This window comes from Pelophylax lessonae, assembly GCF_965119305.1.
Source record: "Pelophylax lessonae genome assembly, chromosome: 4".
Classification (NCBI taxonomy): domain Eukaryota; kingdom Metazoa; phylum Chordata; class Amphibia; order Anura; family Ranidae; genus Pelophylax; species Pelophylax lessonae.
Genome location: NC_138771.1, coordinates 583,724,334 through 583,746,337, shown reverse-complemented (window position 1 = coordinate 583,746,337; position 22,004 = coordinate 583,724,334). Strand labels below are relative to the sequence as shown.

Below are 22,004 nucleotides of genomic sequence, written 5' to 3'. Positions count from 1 at the left end.
CCAAATGAATTGAAGTGCAGACGTTCAGCTTTAATTCAAGGGGTTGAACATACACAGAACAAAATGATAAACACAACACTTTTGTTTTTGCCCCCATTTTGCATGAGCTGAACTCAAAGAGCTAAGTCTTTTTCTGTGTACACAAAAAGCCTATTTCTCTCAAATATTGTTCACAAATCTATCTAAATCTCTGTTAGTGAGCACTTCTCCTTTGCAAAGATAATCCATCCACCTCACAGGTGTGGCATATCAAGATGCTGATTAGACAGCATGATTATTGCACAGGTGTGCCTTAAGGCCCGTACACACTTGACGGAAATCAAGTAAAAGGCCACTCTAAAATGTGCAGTTTTATCACACAGCACAATGCCACAGATGTCGCAGGTTTTGAGGGAGCGCACAATTGGCATGCTGACTGCAGCAATGTCCACCAGAGCTTTTGCCCGTGAATTGAATGTTCATTTCTCTGCCATGAGCCATCTCCAAAGGCGTTTCAGAGAATTTGGCAGTACATCCAATCATCCTCACAACCATAGACCACGTGTAACCACACCAGCCCAGAACCTTCACATCCAGCATCTTCACCTCTAAGATCGTCTGTGACCAGCCACCCGGACAGCTGCTGCAACAATCGGTTTGCATAACCAAAGAATTTCTGCACAAACTGTCAAAAGCCATCTCAGGGAAGCCCATATGCATGCTCGTCGTCCTCATCAGAGTCTCGACCTGACTGCAGTTCGTCATCGTAACCGACTTGCGTGGGCAAATTCTCACATTTGATGGCGTCTGACACTTTGGAGAGGGGTTCTCGTAATGGATGAATCCCGGTTTTCACTGTACAGGGCAAATGGCAGACAGCGTGTATGGCGTTGTGTGAGTGATCGGTTTGCTGATGTCAACGTTGTGGATCGAGTGGGCCATGGTGGAGGTGGGGTTATGGTATGGGCAGGCGTATGTTATGGATAACGAACAGAGGTGCATTTTGAATGCACAGAGATACTGTGATGAGATCCCGTGGCCTGTTGTTGTGCCATTCATCCACAACCATTACCTCATGTTGCAGCATGATAATGCATGGCCCCATGTTGCAAGGATCTGTACACAATTCCTGGGAGCAGAAAACATCCCAGTTCTTGCATGTCCTTGCAGAGGACACTGAAAAAGCAACCGTGCTGAATTCTTTTTTCTCGTCAGTCTTTACGCAGGAAAAGGAAGGGTACACTGACCATGACTGTATGGTTAGTAGTAATACACAGGACTTGCCACTATGGCTAACAGAGGGGGAAATCAGGGAAAGACTGGATAAACTTAACACAAACAAATCACCAGGCCCGGATGGCGTACATCCGAGAGTGCTCAAGGAACTCAGTATGGTTATATCTAGACCACTGTTCCTGATCTTTGCTGACAGTATTAGGACAGGAGATGTACCAGGGGATTGGAGGAAGGCTAACGTGATTCCGATATTCAAAAAGGGCCAGAGACATATCCCGGGAAATTATAGGCCTGTCAGTCTGACATCAATAATATGTAAACTTTTGGAGGGGATGATAAGGGACTATATCGTAGAGTATGCTAAAGACAACAACATCATCAGTAGTAACCAGCACGGGTTTACAAATGGGCGTTCTTGTCAAACCAATCTCTTAGCATTCTACGAGGAAGTGAGCTGTGAGCTAGATAGGGGGAGACCAGTGGATGTGGTGTACTTGGATTTCGCTAAGGCGTTTGATACAGTTCCCCACAAGCGCTTAATTTATAAAATAAGGTCTGCAGGTATCGACAGCAGGGTTTGCTCTTGGATACGGAATTGGCTAAAAGGCCGTGTCCAAAGGGTAGTAATAAACAGCGCATACTCAGACTGGTCTGAGGTAGTAAGCGGGGTGCCCCAGGGCTCAGTCCTGGGACCAACCTTGTTCAATTTATTCATAAACAGCATTGAGGAAGGGATCAGTAGTTCGTTATCAGTTTTTGCAGATGACACAAAATTGGCCAGGGCAATAACTGCACAGCATGAAGCAGATATCCTACAGAATGACCTGGACAAAATTACGGAGTGGGCAACGACATGGCAAATGAGGTTTAACGTGGAGAAGTGTAAGGTTTTGCACTTGGGGACCAAAAACATAAAAACACAATACACGTTAGGAGGGGAACCCTTGGGGGAATCAAAAATGGAGAAAGATTTGGGAGTCTTAGTTGATGATAGATTAGGCAACAGCATGCAATGCCAAGCGGCAGCTTCCAAAGCCAACAGAATATTAGCATGCATAAAGGGATGTATTCCAGAGATAAGACTATAATCCTTCCACTTTATAAAACTCTGGTCCGACCGCATCTGGAGTATTCTGTCCAGTTCTGGTCGCCAGTCCTCAGGAGGGATGTGTTGGAGCTGGAGAAAGTCCAGAGAAGGGCAACTAAACTGATTAGGGGGTTGGAGGACCTTACCTATGAAGAGCGGCTGCAATCGCTCGATTTATTTTCCCTGGAGAAAAGACGTCTGAGAGGGGACATGATAGCAATTTATAAATATCTTAATGGGGATCTCAGCTTAGAAGAAAAGCTGTTCATTCGAAGGAATTGCATGAGGACTCGAGGACATACAATGCGATTAGAGGAGAAGCGTTTTAACCTCAGGCAACGTGGGGGGTTCTTTACTGTTAGGGCTACAAGATTGTGGAATTGTCTACCACAAGAGGTGGTTTCTGCGGGTAGTATGGTGACTTTCAAAAGACTCTTAGACTTACATCTCAAGGATCAGGAGATTGAGGGCTATGTTAGATGATTACAGTCACACACACCTACACAGGTTGAACTGGATGGACTATTGTCTTTATTCAACCTCGCCTACTATGTAACTATGTAACTATGTAACTATGTCCAGCATACTCACCGAACAGGTCACCCATTGAGCATGTTTGGGATGCTCTGGATCGGCGTATACAACAGCATGTTCCAGGTCCTGCCAATATCAAGCAACTTCACAAAGCCATTGAAGAGGAGTGGACCAACATTCCACACGCCACAATCAACAACCTGAACAACTCCACGTGAAGGAGATGTGTTGCACTGCATAAGGCAAATGGTGGTCATACCAGATACTGACTGGTTTTTCAGATCCCCCAATACAGTAGAACTGCACAGTTTAGAGTGGCCTTTATTGTGGCCTGCCTAAGGCACACCTGTGCAATAATCATGCTGTCCACTCAGCATCTTGATATGCCACACCTGTGAGGTGGATGGATTATCACGGCAAAGGAGAAGTGCTCACTAACACAGATTTAGCCAGATTTGTGAACAATATTTGAGAGAAATAGGCCTTGTGTGTACATAGGAAAAGTCTTAAGAGTTCAGCTCATGAAAAATGGGGGCAAAAACAAAAAAGTGTTGCGTTTATAATTTTGTTCAGTGTAAATATCAAGCACAAAAATTTTAAGGAACTGCAACCATTTTTATACACAGTCCCCTTATTTTCAGGGGCTCAAATGTAATTGGACAAATGAATATAATCATAAATAAAATGTTCATTTTTAATATTTTGTTGAGAATCCTTTACTGGCAATGACTGCCTGAAGTCTGGAACCCATGGACATTACCAAAGACTGGCTTTCCTCCTTTCGGATGCTTTGACTTAACTGCAGCTGTCTTCAGTTGTTTGTTTGTGGGTCTTTCTGCCTTTCACTATGGTTTGATTTTGCTTATTGCACATTGTTTATTGCATCTGTTACCTTATCTCTTTTAGGATATGTCAGTCAAAAACAGAGCATTTTATTTTACAAAGACAAATGCATGCTCAATTGGGTTGAGATCAGGTGATTGACTTGGCCACTGCAGAATATTCCACTTCTTCCCTTCAAAAGCTCCTGGGTTGCTTTTAAAGTGTGTTTTGGATCACTAGCGGTTCATCTGTACTGTGAAGGGCCGTCCAATCAACTTTGCTGCATTTGGCTGAATCTGGGCTGACAGTATATCTCTAAACCCTGCAGAATTTTTCCGGCTGCTTCTGTCACATCATCAATAAACACCACCAATGACCCAGTGCCACTGGAAGCCGTGCATGCCCATTCCACCACACTGCCTTCACCATGTTTTACAGATGACGTTGTGCGCTTTGGATCATGAGCTGTTCCAAGCCTTCTCCACACATTTTTGTCCTCCCGTCATTGTGGTACAGATTAATCATAGTTTTATCCCTCCAAAGAATACTTTTCCAGAACTGGTCTGGTCTTTTTAGGTATTTTTTTGGCAAAGTCTAATCTTGCTTTCCTATTCTTCAGGTTTATTAATGGATTGCACCTTGTGGTGAACCCTCTGCATTTGCTCTCTTGATTGTAGACTGACAATGATACGCCCACCTCCTGGAGAGTGTCCTCCACTTGTCTGGATGTTGTGAATGAGTTTTTCTTTACCATAGAGAGGATGTGATCATCCACCACTGTTGTCTTCCGTGGACATCCAGGCCTTTTTATGTTGCTGAGCTCACCAGTGCATTCTTCTTTTCTCAGAATGTAAACAAATTGTTGATTTGGCCACTCTTAATGTTGCTGCTATCGCTCTGATGGATTTGTCTTGTTTTTGAAGCCTATTGGCCTGTTTCACTTGCATGGACAGCTCCTATGAATGCATGATGTAGGTTCACAGCAGTAGATTCCAAATGGAAATACTACACTTAGAATCAACTCCAGACCTTTTACCTGCTTAATTGATGAAGAACGAATGAAAGAGTAGCCCACACCTGGCCATGAAACAGCTTTTGATTCAATTGTCCAATTACTTTTGGTCCCTTGAAAAAGGAAGAATATGGAGCTGCGTCTGTCAATGAGCGATAGAGAAAAGGAAGGATGGCTATTCTTAAGAACTGTAATTCCTAAACCCTTCCTCCGATTAGGATGTAAATACCTGAAAGAAAAACTAAAATTTTGCATGTGTCCAAAGATATATATGGACCTAACTGTACATAGTTACATGTAACTATGTATAAAATATCCATATCTAAAATTCTTCTTTATAAAAAGGGGCTATTAACTTAATTCAGGTTTCATTACTTAAAGTGTAAGGGCAACTAAGACATTTTTTTGGTTTTAATAGAGCTAGCAGGGGTTAGAACCTCTTTTGGGTTTTTACTGCAATCTGGGGCTCTGTTAATAAAAGTTTATCTAATTTACTTCTGACCAGTTAAGTATGATTTCAACAGAAAGAAAGTGAAAGAAAACCGGCAACAGACACACAGACAGCAAATAAAAATCCGGGAATATATACACCCAATCAGATTAAAGTACTGCCTCTGTATTTTGACAGCAGACAGCCCCAGGTGTCAGAGTACAATAAGCTGCAGTGGGACATGCGTCCATCTGTGTTGTTTAGCATAGATGGCGGGATCTGTTAAGAGTCCTTTCACATGGGTAGTCTGATTAGATCCGCCTGTCAGTTAAGTCTAAGGTCAGGCGGATGAAAATGGATGTGTGTACACTTACATCCAATGAACCGACACAGAGCAGTTCAGGGAGGAGGAGGAGGGTTACCTACCCACTGTATAACAAGGTATTATTGCAAAGGAAGAGGACTTCAACCAGCGCTGAGATCAGAGCACCGGCAGCCGCACTTAATACTACTGGTGGCGTTGCCTGTGGCTTTATAGCTCATCTGAGCCTCTGTAATAGGGGGTCCAGGTTTTGGGGTAAGAGGCAGCATGTTTGGTGTTGGTGGAGGTTCGGTTTGGATTTTTCCTTAAATATTCCATCTGCATCTGTTTGTAAGTAGCGGGTGATGCAGAGTTCAGGCGTAAGTAGCAGGTAATGCAAAGTAGGGGGTGATGCAGAGTTCAGGAGTAAGTAGCAGGTCATGCAGAGTTCAGGGATAAGTAGCGGGTGATGCAGAGTTCAGGAGTAAGTAGCGGGTGATGCAGAGTTCAGGCGTAAGTAGCCGGTGATGCAGAGTTCAGGAGAAAGTAGCAGTTGATGCAAAGTTCAGGCGTAAGTAGCGGGTGATGCAGAGTTCAGGCGTAAGTAGATGGTGATGCAGAGTTCAGGTGTAAGTAGACGGTGATGCAGAGTTCAGGCGTAAGTAGCAGGTAATGCAAAGTAGGGGGTGATGCAGAGTTCAGGAGTAAGTAGCAGGTCATGCAGAGTTCAGGGATAAGTAGCGGGTGATGCAGAGTTCAGGAGTAAGTAGCGGGTGATGCAGAGTTCAGGCGTAAGTAGCCGGTGATGCAGAGTTCAGGAGAAAAAGTAGCAGTTGATGCAAAGTTCAGGCGTAAGTAGCGGGTGATGCAGAGTTCAGGCGTAAGTAGATGGTGATGCAGAGTTCAGGTGTAAGTAGACGGTGATGCAGAGTTCAGGTGTAAGTAGACGGTGATGCAGAGTTCAGGCGTAAGTAGCAGGTAATGCAAAGTAGGGGGTGATGCAGAGTTCAGGAGTAAGTAGCAGGTCATGCAGAGTTCAGGGATAAGTAGCGGGTGATGCAGAGTTCAGGAGTAAGTAGCGGGTGATGCAGAGTTCAGGCGTAAGTAGCGGGTGATGCAGAGTTCAGGCGTAAGTAGCGGGTGATCCAGAGTTCAGGCGTAAGTAGCGGGTGATGCAGAGTTCAGGCGTAAGTAGCGGGTGATGCAGAGTTCAGGCGTAAGTTGCGGGTGGTGCAGAGTTCAGGCGTAAGTAGCGGGTGATTCAGAGTTCAGGCGTAAGTAGCGGGTGATGCAGAGTTCAGGAGTAAGTAGCGGGTGATGCAGAGTTCAGGAGTAAGTAGCAGGTCATGCAGAGTTCAGGGATAAGTAGCGGGTGATGCAGAGTTCAGGCGTAAGTAGCGGGTGATGCAGAGTTCAGGAGTAAGTAGCGGATGATGCAGAGTTCAGGAGTAAGTAGCGGGTGATTCAGAGTTCAGGCGTAAGTAGCGGGTGATTCAGAGTTCAGGCGTAAGTAGCGGGTGATGCAGAGTTCAGGAGTAAGTAGCAGGTCATGCAGAGTTCAGGGATAAGTAGCGGGTGATGCAGAGTTCAGGCGTAAGTAGCGGGTGATGCAGAGTTCAGGCGTAAGTAGCGGGTGATGCAGAGTTCAGGCGTAAGTAGCGGGTGATGCAGAGTTCAGGCGTAAGTAGCGGGTGATGCAGAGTTCAGGAGTAAGTAGCGGGTGATGCAGAGTTCAGGCGTAAGTAGCGGGTGATTCAGAGTTCAGGCGTAAGTAGCGGGTGATGCAGAGTTCAGGAGTAAGTAGCGGATGATGCAGAGTTCAGGAGTAAGTAGCGGGTGATTCAGAGTTCAGGCGTAAGTAGCGGGTGATTCAGAGTTCAGGCGTAAGTAGCGGGTGATGCAGAGTTCAGGAGTAAGTAGCGGGTGATGCAGAGTTCAGGAGTAAGTAGCGGGGGATGCAGAGTTCAGGAGTAAGTAGCAGGTGATGCAGAGTTCAGGGGGTCAGTAGTAAGTGGTGAAATGTTCAGGGATCAGGATAAAAAAAAAAACCTGACATTTATGGGGGGGGGGGGGGTTATTGCAGGAGAGAGTTCAGAAGATCCAGCGCTTTTTTTTCAGGGGAAGAGAGGTCCACTTTACCATTCTTTTACTGCTTTTTCATAAGAACTAAAATAATTTAGTGTGCATGAACTGAGCACAGATTTACTTTAATGTTTATTTCACACGTGTGGCTGGTGACAGGTTTGCTAGAGAGCAGAGAAACTAATCACCTAACATTGCTACCATGCTGACAGAGTGCCTGCAGAATATACTTTGTCAATCTGGCTGCTGAGAGAATGATGCTGTAGGAGCAGGTGAGTAATTTCCCTGTCCATTCTTGTTGCTGGCAAATTGACGCCAGCTACAGGATTGTAATTGTGACATAATGTACTTCAAATTCTGTTTACTAAAAGTTAAGTAATCCTGACAGTTTGAACTGTTACCACATTCGTGGTAATCCCTGGGTCAATTCTAAACATACATCACTAGCCTTCACCATTCAACACCTCAGCACACTTTGCTCCTCTACGTGCTGCACTGCTGGGAAAGAGAAAGAAGAGGAGGACACGCTTTGACATCGGGAACTCCAATTTCCAGCAAACTCCTTGGCATTTGCGGTTTGCTGAAATAATGTGTCTATTCAAGAAGATCCTATACTCCATCCTTAGCACTGCCCCAGCCTACACATGCACAGAAGCATTGTGCTTACACTTCAGGACAGCGCCTCCATCTTTGCTGCAGAACTTGGGCTGTCGGAGCAGCTCTGCACATTTCTTTTGCTTGCACGGAGCTGTAATGTGGAAGAAGGGGATGCATTTTCCGGGTCACACATTGCACCCATGGATGCCAGCTTCTCACCTCGTGCATTAGCAGTTGCAGGAAGTCAGATAGAGTCAATATTTTTCCCGGCTGTAAAATGTCCCACATCATCTATTCCAGGGGTCTCCAAACAAAGGGCCAAAATTTACTGTCCTTCAGACTTTAGGGTGGCCGGACTGTGGCCATCAGTTGTGCAAATTGTCCCAGAATCAGTGGGAGTAAACAATACCTCATCACTGGTCTCATTGGGAGGAATTGTACCCCATTATTAGCGTCAATAGATCTTATTGTTGGTGTCATTAGGAGGAACTGTGCCCCACCGTTGGTGTAATTGGTAGGAAATGTGCCCTATCGTTGGGGTCAATGGGAGGAATTTTGGTCTTCATTGGTGTCCGTGAATAAAAGTGCTCCAAGGGCCAGATATATGCAAGCAAAAGGGCAGCATCCAGCCCCCGGCCTCAGTTTGGAGACCACTGATCTAGTTCTTTCCATCCTAGCCTAATTCAGTTTATTTAATCGCAGAGGCTCAACATCACATTTGGGAGTCCCCCATGGCAGCCTGCATCTAAATGCAGTTTGCCAGGAAACATCCACTCCTCCAGACTGACACCCTCCTATCAAGGCAGAATGATATTTGCAGGATTCCTCCAAAGAGCTAGCCCACCATTTGCATCGGGGCTGAGGGCTCTTGAGAGTAGTATTGAGGCAGGATGTACTCAGGTAGCCATGTACAGCAGCCTGCCATCCCTGCCACCAGTCATGCCAGCATTATATAGAAAAGCAGACACCCTGTGATGACATCCCTCCGTCTAAAAATAAGCTGTGTAAGAAAAATAGAAATTATTTAAACATTTTATTAACATGTTGATAGAAAGGAGGAACCAGGAACGGTGAAATATAGGCAGATTAACTTTCAACTTTAAATTTTATCCAAGAAGGCTTACAATCACATTGCACAGTTATTAGTAAATTGTGATGACCTGACTGAACGGTCCTGCAATGCTACAAAAAAAGCCAGAGTGGAATTTATACTCTTCATTTCTTGAATCAGCACAAAACTAAGCAGCACTTTATTCATTGATTGATTTTTGTATCGGAAACTGAATGCAATATTAAACTTTCGTAGAATGGCAACATCTTGAAAAATGATCACAATGGGGGCAATGAGATATTGGTTCTTTGTGTATAATCCTTTTATTTTATTTTTTTTTAAACCTCATAAAAAGTTATTTTGTACCTTTTTCCACTGTTATATAAATGAAGAATACATAAAAAAAATATGGTTTTAATCTGACAAATTAAAATTTGAGCATGTGGGATCAGATGAAAAGTTCATTATGGGCTTTCAAAACCTTGAAGAACAACTATGAATGATTTTTTTTTTTTTTTGAGTCAACCTAACCCACCAAGGCCTACCCCAAAAACCATTATACTTTGTTGGATGGCTTTATCCTTTGGTTTGGTACCATCATGGTTAATTTTTACATGAATTGTAATTTAACATCTGGATGTAAATTTTAAACATCATATGTTCTGTGTTATTAAATAGGCAATGTCCATATTAAATGAGGTTGTTGCTCACAACTAGTACCCAACTTAGGTCCTTACCATCTGACATTTTCTGCCATGCTTCCCTATTTACAATAAGGAGTAGGCAACGAGAGACAACTGGGAGGTACTATGGGTACCCATTGGTTTAAGACATACGTGCCACGTCCTATTGCTATGAAAAAGAATATTTGTTTTTGGACTGCAGTAGACATTCATTTGATAAAAAATATAAATTTTTATTACTGCACATTTAAAATCATAAAATCAATAAAAAGTCAAAAAGTACAGTGGCATATTGCACCTATGTGTCGATAAGGATGTTAACCCCTATTAAGGTATACAGTAATCTTTCCCTATTAAGGTATACAGTAATCTTTACAAAAAACATCATAAATCCTGTAGAATAATTGGGCCCCATGTAAAGGGATGGTGGCATTCCCAATCATCGATATTCTACAGCAGGGATTCCCAAACTACGGCCTTGCAGCTGTTGCAGAACTACACATCCCATGAGGCATTGTAAAACTCTGACATTCACATACATGACTAGGCATGATGGGAATTGTAATTCCTGAACAACTGGAGGGCCGTAGTTTGGGAATCCCTGTTCTACAGGGTTTAGAATTGTTGTATTTTGTGAATATTACTGTATAACTTTATAGGGGCTACCATCCTAAGAGCCGGTACACACTGGGGCGACTTGTCAGGCGGCCTGGTCGCCTGACAAGTCGCAGCGGGTCGCCTGCCATAGATTAGCACAGGACCCGTTCTAATAGGAGCGACACAAGTCGCTCCGACTTAGAAAAAGGGTCCTGAGCTACTTTGGGGCAACCTGGAGCGACCTGCATTGACTTCAATGATATGAAGTCCGTGCATGCCGTTCAGAGGTCGCGGTGCGAGCTGCGCACCGCAACTTCACAGGTCGCCCGGCAAAGTCGGGTCGTGCCTGTGTGAACCGGCACTTATTGACACACTGGTGCAATATGCCACTGTATCTTTTGGGTTTAAATTGATTTTGATGATTTTAAATGTGCATTAATAAACATTGATATTTTTTAACAAATTAATGTTGTATTCCCATAAAGTCCATGGACTGCATTTCAAAATCCATTCTTTTGTTTCAAAATTCCCTTTTTAGCATTCCTGCCTACAACAGCCCAATTTTGGAAACCTCTAATCCAATCCCTGACCTTACCACTCCCCAACCCATTCTCTCATAGCATGCTTTAATGCAATTATCCCTCCCTCACTCAGCACACCTAAACCCAAACCACCAGTCCACCTCAGCATATTTAAACCTGCCCCCCCCCCCTTCCCAAGACACCCTCTGCCCCGTTTAACCCATACAACCCCCTCAGAGCTTCTCAACCAAACCCCCAACCTTCTGCACCCCTGCAGCACCAGACATGCTCCATTCCCTCCAAAGCTTCCCATCCCAACCTGCTGTCTTCTCCTTTTCCTTCCTATCCAAATTCTATTCCAGCACATTCTTATTTGTCAAACTCTCAATCATTCCGTGGTTCCTTACCTTGTCCAGGAAGCAGAGCTTCTCCCTCGTCTTGGCATCCAGGATCTCCACCTCAAAATAAACAGTAGCACGTTTAGTAGGAGTTTTTTTCTTTGATGATTTAGTACGTTTACTTGTCGCTGGGCTGCCATTTTGTGCCTTGGGACGGCTTATTTCCGAAACTACAGAGTTTATATCCATTATTAACAAGCTGTCTGGAAAAAGTCAAACACTGCTCTCTTCAGATGACCCAATACTGAGCAACAAGATCTCACTCCTGCTTTTGCCTTACTATGATCCCCTAGCCTTCCTCTGTTTCTCACGATCGTTCTGTATTCAGAGATTACTACCTCAGCAACCTTTCTGCTATCTCAGCAGTCTCATGCTTTCTCTTTCAACACAGATGTCTCTCCCAGGATGCTGTCTTTGCAACAGGTGTAGTAATAAAAGACATCCCTCTGTCCTGGCCTTGATCGATACGTCAGTCTCTTAGGGAAGCGTTTTCCATCCAGTCCCTCCCTTTCTCACTCGCAGTCTCTTCTCAGTCTTCAACTCTCTAACTATGCGGAGCAGTCAATCCCCAGTTCATGTTCCGTCTCTTCTCTCCCTCCAAATGTTTCTAATCCTCTCCCCCTGGAAGTCTTGCTCTATCCTGGCTCTCCAGATGTAATATGAAGCAGATCTCTATATTTATCACTCCCTAGGCTATTTCACATCTGTCAGTTTCTACACTTCCCATGAGGCACCTAGCCGGCAAGACCCCACACAGCGACTCCAGCCAGATACCTGCACTTCAAGACCACCAAACAAACCAGAAATGCACACAGCATCCCTGATCTCTGTCTCTGTGCTCAGGATGTCCCATTATCTACGCTTCACCTATCTTCTCCCACTTCACTGCCCGATGTCCTCCGGCTACTCTGCACCCTTGGCCCCCCTCTCTGCAAAGATGTCTCTCTACACCTCTATGGTTGACTCTTGGTATTCATTGATCTCAGCAAATATCTGGGCTCAGACCCAGGATGCTAAATTTAGGCCGTTCCCCAACACGAAACAGAGATGAGACCCCAGTGAGGGAGAGGGAGAGAGAGGGAGAGGGAAAGAGAAAGCACACACTTGGACAGCCCAATATACGACACTTATGAAAAAGACAGATATAAGACAATGAAGACTTGCCCCACTGGTGACAGTAAGTATTATAAACACAGCACCACAACAGTTATATGCCCTTTCCTGTCAGATACAGCTACAGACCTGCTGGTCTCCGATTCATCTACCCATCCACTGTGCAGTACTTGGCAATGGCTAACCAGACTAAACTGAATACCATGGCAAATCCCAGAGTGGATTAGCACCCCACAGAGCACGGTGGCTGTACCTCACTACGAGATATGCCCCCCGACAGCTGAAGGAGGTCAGGCTCCAGTAATAACACTGAATAACCAGGCTTATTTTTCATTTTAGTGTGCCAAGCTAGATTGCTTGCGAAGAATAAGACCTCGCCTTCAACCTTTCTCCCCCCCCATTTCCCAGTGTGAATCAAACCAGTGGTTTCATGAGCACCTGTCCTTAACTGGACGTACTCCCAAGGAGCTGGCAGGCGAGTCACACATTTCACTGGTCTATTGAGGTTGTGTACCAATCCTTGCCATGTCCCTGGCTAAACAAACCGGAAACCAATAAGGCTGCCTAACAAAAGGGAATTGGGAACCAGAAAGATCTCCACGCTGAGCCCTCACAGATAGGTGGTCTTTTGAGTATGCGCTCATGGGGCATAGTGGTAATCCAATGGCTAAAATCCTAACCAATCTTTTAGGGGGTACCCAGGGAACGGCCCAAGAGGCACACCCTACAGCACATCCACTAGTGCACGTGTTAAACATAAGGCCTGCAAGCCGAATCCGGACCGATAGGCTATTTCATGTGGCCCTTGCACTTCTCCTGCAGCTGTGGCACCCCCTTGTCTCAGTCCCTATCTAGTTTCAGCAGTCAGCAGCAAAGAGGACGACAGAACTCCTTCTACAGATCCTGCACCCCTCTGTGCAACCGCAGTATCCCCTCATCTCTGCCTCCCCTGGTCTCAGGATTCAGCAGAATAGGGCCCTGCTCTGGTCCTCCTCCAGATCCTGCACTTTCTAATTCCCAGCTCTGCCCCCAGCTTCTTCCCAGCAGCAGCACAAGGTAAGGGGGAGTGCACAGTGATGTAAAGGAGGGTGGAAGACTCTTGACTTTTGAAAGTGGGAGGGCTTTTGAAATCTAATGCAAGGGGGGGGGGTGCTCTGGACATCTAATCTTACAGATACAACCTGGCCTTTTAGGGTAACCATCATTGCAATGTGGCCCGTGATGAAGCCGAGTCTGACACCTCTGCACCAGTGTATTAAAATTCCACCCTGGCCATTAAAAATTCTACAAGGGGTCAGGTTCAGTCCAGTAAAAACTGAATCCCTCAGTGACTTCCAAATTCTCTCAGAGATTCCAGCAGCAAAGGATTTTGCACCTGGGTTCCCACTTCAGCTCATCTACTTACTTTTGGTGTTGGATTCTCAAAAGGAAGCATTAAAGCCTGGAACACTGTTGTATGGATCTTGATTCTAGAGCTTTCAGAATATATTAGAAGCCATAAAGGTATTGCGTTCCACCAACAGTCGCTCATAACGTCAGCTTTATGCATGTGCATAGAGGTGTTAGGCTGGGTTCACACATATGCAAACTGGTTTTCGGGTTTTCCCCATCCAATTCGCATGTCAGGCAAGTGTGACCGACTCTGAATAGAGCCGATTTACACAGGTCTGGAGGCGGCCGCGGTCCACATTCAAAAAGGGTCCTGTGTATCTTTAGGTTGGATTCAGGTGCGAATTAAGGCAAAGATTCTGACCTGATTCACACCTGAACTGGTGAGCACCAGACCCCACGCACTAACCCACGGCCACATATGTGTGAACCCTTCCTAAAGGTAGCATTAGGAACACATTTTCTATGTGTTTTTAAATTTAGAGTGGACAGGGTTAACAGTCATTGATCAAGGCTGATTAACCGATTGCCGACCGCCGCAAGTACATATACTGCGGCGGTCAGCCCCGGCCAGGCAAAGTGATGTACCGGTACGTCACTAGCTTGTGAGCCAATAGCGGGCGAGAGCGCGCCCGCCCTGGCTTGTTCCCTAACAAGTCAGAGCGTGTGACCGTTGGACCCGATGTCCGCCGGTCACTCGCGATTGTTCGCTGTGAAGGGAGAAAGGCAGGCGGCTAATGTAAACAAAGCCGCCTGTCATTCTCCTCTGTGTAAAAATGGAGATCACACGGTTCTACTATGTAGGACCGTTGATCTCTGTTCTTACACCAGTAGCCATGTCCAATCACAGTTAGAAACACGCCCCTAGGGGCATACTAAACCCCTCCTTCCCCAATAAAGTTAACCCCTTCCCTGCCAGTGTCATTTTTACAGTAACAGTGCATATTTATAGCACTGATTACTGCAATAATGTCACTGGTAACCCCAAAAGTGTCAAAAATGTCAGTCAAGGGTCCGATCTGTCTGCCGCAAAATCGCAGTCCCGCAAAAAAAAAAAAAAAAAAAAAAAAAAAAAAAAATCACAGATCGCCGTCATTACTAGTTAAAAAAAAAAAAAAAAAACAATAAAAATGACATAAATTTCCCGTAGTTAGTAGCTGCGATAACTTTTGCGCAAACCAATCAAAATAAGCTTATTGCGATTTTTTTTACCAAAAATATGTAGCAGAAAACAAATTGGCCTGAAATGTTAAAAAAATTTTGGATTTTTATATTTTTGGGGGGGAATTTCATAAAAAAAAATGTGAAAAATATTGTTATTTTTTTCAAAATTGTCGCTCTTTTTTTGTTTATAGCGCAAAAAGCAAAAATTGCACAGGTGATCAAATACCACCAAAAGAAAGCTCTGTTTGTGGGGGAAAAAAAGGACATCAAATTAATTTGAGTACAGCGTCACACGACCGCGCAATTGTCCGTTAAAATAACGCAGTGCCGAATCGCAAAATATGGCCTGGTCAGGAATGGGGTAAAATCTTAAAGTGGTTAAAAATAAGCTCATTGAGAATTTTTTTGTCAAAAGACATGTAACTAAATACATTTTGGCCTAAATATATGACAAAATTTGAATATATTGGATATTTTTTATCTGTCAAAGTAGAAAAATATTGTTATTTTTTCAAAATTGTCGCTTTTTTTATTAACCACTTAAGCCCCGGAGGATTTGGCTGCTAAACGACCAGGGGGTATTTTGCGATTCGGCACTGCGTGACTTTAACGGACAATTGCGCGGTCGTGCGACGCTGTACCTAAACGAATTTGGCGTCCTTTTTTTCCCACAAACAGAGCTTTCTTTTGGTGGTATTTGATCACCTGTGTGATTTTTTGATCACGCGCTATAAACAAAAAAAGAGCGTAAATTTTGCAAAAATAGCAATATTTTTCACTTTTTTTTATATGAAATTCCCCCCAAAAAAACTGTAAAAATCAAAATTTTTTAACATTTTCGGCCAATTTGTTTTATGCTACCTATGTTTGGTAAAAAAAAAAAAATCGCAAAAAGCGTATTTTGATTGGTTTGCGCAAAAGTTATTGCGTTTACTAACTAAGGGAAAGATTTTTGTCATTTTTGTTGTTTTTTTTTTTAACGCGTAATGGCGGCGATCTGCGATTTTTTTTGCGGTACTGCGACATTGCGGCGGACAGATCGGACCCTTGACTGACATTTTTGACACTTTTGGGGTTACTACAGTAATCAGTGCTATATATATGCACTGTTACTGTAAAAATACACTGGTAGTGAAGGGGTTAACTTTATTTGAGAGGGAGGGGCTGTGTGTGTCCCTAGGGGCGTGATTCTTACTGTGATTGGCTGTGGCTTCAGCTGTATGCAGAGTGATCAACGGATCTACATAGTAGATCCATATGATCATCTCTCATACAGAGGGGAGAATGACAGGCAGCTTGTTTACACAAGCTGCCTGACTTTCTACCTCTCCCCCGCCGATCGCAGAGTGGCCGGCGGACATCGGGTCCGCCGGTCACACGCGCGGGGTGGGGTGCGGGAGCGCGCCTCTAGCCCTACGTCACTTTGCCTGTGAGGGGCTGACCGCCGCCGTAGATAGTCGTGCGGCGGTCGGCAAGTGGTTAATATCGCAAAAAATTAAAATCGCAGAGATGATCAAATAAAAGAAAGCTCTGTTTGTGGGAAAAAAAGGACGTAAATTTTGTTTGGATACGGCGTTGCATGACCGCGCAATTGTCAGTTAAAGTCGCACAGTGCCGAATCGCAAAAAGTGGCCTGGACGTAAGACAGCAAAATCCTCCGGTGGTAAAGTGGTTAAACTTAGAGTGGACAGGGTTAACAGTCATTGATCAAGGCTGATTAATACCCGTTGCCAGCGCATCAAAATGTGATGCAATTGGCATCTATGGATCTCCCAATGTACTTAAAAAAAAATATATCATACTTCAAAATGGGCCACTATTTTTATTTTTGGAGTTGGACACAGCAGGGTAAATGAGCCCCAAGTTTATTCCCGTGGACACAGTAAAATTGAAGTGGATGGTGACAAGAACAGCTGGGAAACTTCTTATACATTCTCAGGGATGGTGTTGATCTAGGGATATTCTTCAAACACGGCAGAGAGTGGCTTAGCCAAGTGTGCCGAAGAGATGCTCTGCACAGGAGAGGGAGTGGCTTGGGCAAGGACTCCACCCACGACATGCCTAATCATCTCTGCAAATGAGGCTTCCTAATATCCACTCTGAGCACAGAAGAGGCAGCAGAACTTCTCTGCGTCCATCAGGACAGTAGCTGGGGGATGCTTTACACAAGCATAATGTCAAAAAGGCGTTTACAGCACTTCCACATACTGAGCTACACACCGAACAGCAGGAGGTAACATCCAACTACAGAGCGAGGACCACCAGCACAGTGAGTACCCGAGACAGTGCCCACTACACTACTACTTTATAGTTACAGGACTGCGTTTAGTGGGCTTTTCTCTTTTCTGTATTCAATAGTCCTTCCACCTAAAACTGATATTTTATGGTTAGGTGGCTCATCTGCTGATGAATGACTCTCAGGAACTCCGATGGTGAGATCTCTGCACTTGAATTCTCAAGTCTGTCCATCTGCCAGAGTCATTATGAGCAGTCTCAGCTCTCCCTGATGGATTCTTCATTTATTTAGATTTCAGGGAAGGCAACAGGAGGGACGCGAACACCTGCGCTGCGAGCGGGACGTGTGGGAATGCAGAACAGAGCTAGAAATTAGAGCAGGGAGATCACACGACCAGAGAAATAAAAAGCTATTGGGTGACTGCCCACCGGACTGTGCAAGACCTGAAAGACCACTTTAGGGTGAAATCACCCTTTAACAAATAGTCCCATGGTCACCATACACATTACAATCTGACCATAAAATCTTTGTACAATCAACTTTAGATTTACCAAAACTATGTAATATGAAGACCAACCAATATACCCAATCCATCCATTTCCAGACAAGCAGGCTCTTGCACTACAATAATGTTGGTAGATCTAAAGGAGATTGTACATTCAGGTTGTACCATGGTGAGCTTAAGGTTATCTTCAGATTTCATTTTCCATGCAGTGTGGTAAAGCGGTATTAACCACTTAAGCCCCGGAAGATTTTACCCCCTTCCTGACCAGGGCCTATTTTGCGATTCGGCACTGCGTGATTTTAACGGACAATTGCGCAGTCGTGCGATGCTGTACCTAAAACGAATTTGGCGTCCTTTTTTTCCCACAAACAGAGCTTTCTTTTGGTGGTATTTGATCACCTGTGCGATTTTTTGATCACGCGCTATAAACAAAATTTTGCAAAAATAACAATATTTTTCACATTTTTTATATGAAATTCCCAAAAAAAAAATGTAAAAATCAAAATTTAACATTTTAGGCCAACTTTTTTTTTTTTTTTACCATATGTTTGGTAAAAAAATAAAAAATAAAAATAATCGCAAAAAGCATATTTTGATTGGTTTGCGCAAAAGTTATTGCGTTTACTAACAAAGGGAAAGATTGTCATTTTTGTTGGTTTTTTTTTTTTTGTTTTTTGTTTTTTTTTTTTTTTTTTTTTAACGCGTAATGGCGGCGATCTGCGATTTTTTTTGGGGGACTGCGACATTGGGGCGGACAGATCGGACCCTTGACTGACATTTTTGACACTTTTGGGGTTACCAGTGACATTACTACAGTAATCAGTGCTATAAATATGCACTGTTACTGTAAAAATGACACTGGCAGTGAAGGAGTTAACTGTATTGGAGAGGGAGGGATTAAGTGTGTCTTAGGTGCGTGTTTCTAACTGTGATTGGCTGTGTGTGTAAGAACAATGATCAACGGTCCTACATAGTAGAACCGTTTGATCACCATTCTTACACAGGGAGAACTGACAGGCGGCTTTGTTTACACTAGCTGCCTGCCTTTCTCCCGCTGTCACGGACGATCGTGAGTGGCCGGCGGACCCGCACACGCGCGGGGGGGGTCCGTGACCAAGCGGGAGCGCGCATCCGGCGGCACGCGCTCGCTCCCAAAACCCTTACAGGCTAGTGATGTAGCCCTACGTCGCTCTGCCTGTGAGGGGCTGACTGCCGACGTAAATAGTCGTGCGGCAGTCGGCAAGTGGTTAAAGCGGTAGTATCCCGCTTTTTTTTTACTTTTAATTACAGGTAAGCCTATAATAAAGGTACAATATCTCCTAAACCTGCACGGTTTAGGAGATATTACCACTGCATGCAGCCACTGACTAGTGCGGCGCATGCACTCCGAAGGTCCGGCGGACCTTCAGAGTTCCTTGCCGGGAATTGCCGGGAAATTACTCCTGCGCGCATGCGCGGGAGTGACGTCATCGCGGCTCCGGCCACTCATAGCGCCGGAAGCCGCGGAACCCGGAAGAGACGCCGTGGGATCATGTCCGCTCCCACAGCGGTGTCCGGGGGTCCGTGTCGGGGCTTCGTTCTAAGGTAAGTAATTCATAATGAGGTAGTATCATTACTAGTAGCTCATGCCTTTGTCTTGCAGGGGTTTTTTTTTTTTTTGTCATTAAGAGTTTACTACCGCTTTAACCTTTTCGCTGCCATAGCCGTGTTTGCCTTTTTTTGCACACTTGTTTAAAAAAATCATTTTAGCCCTAAAGATGATGTAAAACCCCCAAACATGATATATTTTTCTGAAAGCAGACACCCTAGAAAATAAAATCGTGGAAGGTCCAACTTTTTGTCACACGATAATACCGCAAAGATCAAGGAAAATTTTGGTGAAAAATATAAAAGACGAGGTTACACCGAGTAAATAGACACCAAACATGCCAAACCTTATTTGTGTGCACCCGTGAAATGACAAGACGGCCCCCTATAGGTATCAGTTTAGTGTTACGGAGGAGCTCTTGTGCTAGAATTATTGCTCTCATCTCGATATGTAACATGTGTATCGCAATCAACGTTTTCATGCGTAGGCACTCCTGACGCATGTGTTTTTGTCCGTACGTGTGTATATGTGGAGGGGGGGGGGCCTTAAAACCTTTTTGGGTGGTAATTTTATGTGCTTGGGTGTAACTTAAATTTTTTGCAAAAAAAAATAAAAATTTTTAAAAGTCTCCTATGTGATTATTTTTAGGTGACAGGTGACAGGTTCTATTTATTGAGATCTAAAAGACCCAGCATGTCTCCTTTGGACTCCTTTGAATGTTTTGCAATGCAGATTGCATTGCAAAACATTCCTTCCTAGCTAAGCTAGCCGGGGGTACCTAGATGCTAATCCAGAAGTGACGTCACTGCAAGAAGGGGAGAATGGATGTGTGTCCGCTTTTCTCCTTCTCCCACAACCGCTGGCACCCACCATGTCGGTCCCTGGCTCGCAGATGGGCAAGTAGAGCTCAGTAAGCACAGCAGGGTGCATGGGGGTGTCAGTACCAGGGGTGCGTGAGCAATCGGGCAGCACCAGTGCCCGAAAGCTTTCACCCGACGTGCAGGAGGCTGCCTGTTCATTTCACACACAATCCAGGTGGCTGCAGCCATCGGATTATGTGCAATACCCCCCGCTGTATGGTCCATAAGACGTACGGACCTGTTAGAGAAAGGGTTAAACATTTATCATTTTAGGCTCCGTTCACATGTAGGCATTTTGGGGCGTTTTTGGGGAGTTTTTCTGCTCTAGGATCAGCTTTTAAAACGCCCAACAAGACAAATCCTATTCATTTCAATGGCCCCTTTTCACATCTGAGCGTTTTGACGCTGTGAGCAAAACGCCCAACGCTCAAAAAAGTACAGGAGCTTCTTTTTGGGCAGATTTTCCATTGGTCTCTATTCAATCTAAAAACGCCTGCACAAAAAACGCCTTAAAAACGCCTGCAAAAACGCCCATAAAACCCCCTGAAAAAACACCCATAAAAACGCCTGTAATAGCAATGCCAAAGATGTGCATGTAGCCTCATAGATGTGATGGCTGTAGCAGTTTTTTTTAGGCTTTCGTTCTTTTATTTGTATCTTCTGATCCAGCCAGTAAGTCTGTTGTTTTTCAAAAGAACATGCTGTCCAGCAGATGTAGCAGTTACAGGGATGAGACAAACTATATCAATGACAGAAGTGCTTACAATGATCAGCTTTTATTTATGTAAAATATTTACCCCAAAAGGAACAAAAAACTGTTTGCTATAACTGCTCACAAAGTGTGAGCTGGAATTTGGCTTCAGTTTTTTTAGTGTATTTAAATCTGCTAGTACATCTAACACTCCCCTCCCCCGAGACTGATAATGCTGCTCTCTGAAGATGCCCCCTGTTCTTCTTCATCCAGAGTGGGGGGCACTCTTATACAGGACTTGTATTACTGGCTAGATCAACAGGTAAGAACAGAGGGGAAAACGCCTAAGAAAACGAATGCAGCCACCACATCTAGTAATTGGTACGCTGCAATATATTATATCTTTGGTTTGGGATTTAATACGTCTAAGAAATATCCTGCTTGCTGTATCATTTAATTTGCACTATTTTCATCCCATCATTTAGATCAGTGGTCTCCAATCTGCGGCCCTTTTCTTGCCTTTATCTGGCCCTTGGGGCAGTGTTCCTCTCACTCATAGGAGACCTCATTTCTCCCACCGACACCAATAATGGGGCACTATTCCTCCCTATGATACCAACTATAGAGCGCTATCCCTCCTCCTAATACCAAATGTGGTGATCTTTACTACCAACGATGCCTGGAAAATTTCCACTCCTCCTGGCCACAGTCCAGCCCTCCTACAGTGGGGGAAACAAGTATTTGATCCCCTGCTGATTTTGTACGTTTGCCCACTGACAAAGAAATGATCAGTCTAGAATTTTAATGGTAGGATTATTTAAACAGTGAGAGAAAGAACCAATAAAAATCCAGAAAAAATGCATTTCAAAAAGTTATAAATTGAATTGCAATTTTAATGAGTGAAATCAGTATTTGACCCCTTCGCAAAACATGACATAGTAATTGGTGGAGAAACCCTTGTTGGCAATCACAGAGGTAAGACGTTTCTTGTAGTTGGTCACCAGGTTTGCACACATCTCAGGAGGGATTTTGTTCCATTCCTCTTTGCAGATCCTCTCCAAGTCTTTAGGCTACGTTCACATCTTGGCGTTGCAATTTACAGGCGTTTTTATGGGCGTTTTATCAGGC

The 22,004-nt window shown here is 44.2% G+C and overlaps 1 protein-coding gene across 2 annotated transcripts in view; it reads right to left on the bottom strand.

The window, feature by feature from the left end:
- The window catches only part of TECR (trans-2,3-enoyl-CoA reductase), a 92,942-nt gene that overhangs the window by 50,658 nt on the left and 20,280 nt on the right, over window positions 1–22,004 (bottom strand). The window contains exon 2 of one of the 2 annotated variants that reach the window (XM_082255793.1): window positions 11,340–11,390. In XM_082255793.1, the coding sequence (XP_082111919.1) occupies window positions 11,340–11,390 (51 nt within the window). Of the gene's footprint in view, window positions 1–11,339; window positions 11,958–22,004 lie in introns of those variants that run through there. The other variant, XM_082255792.1, reaches the window with a different exon arrangement.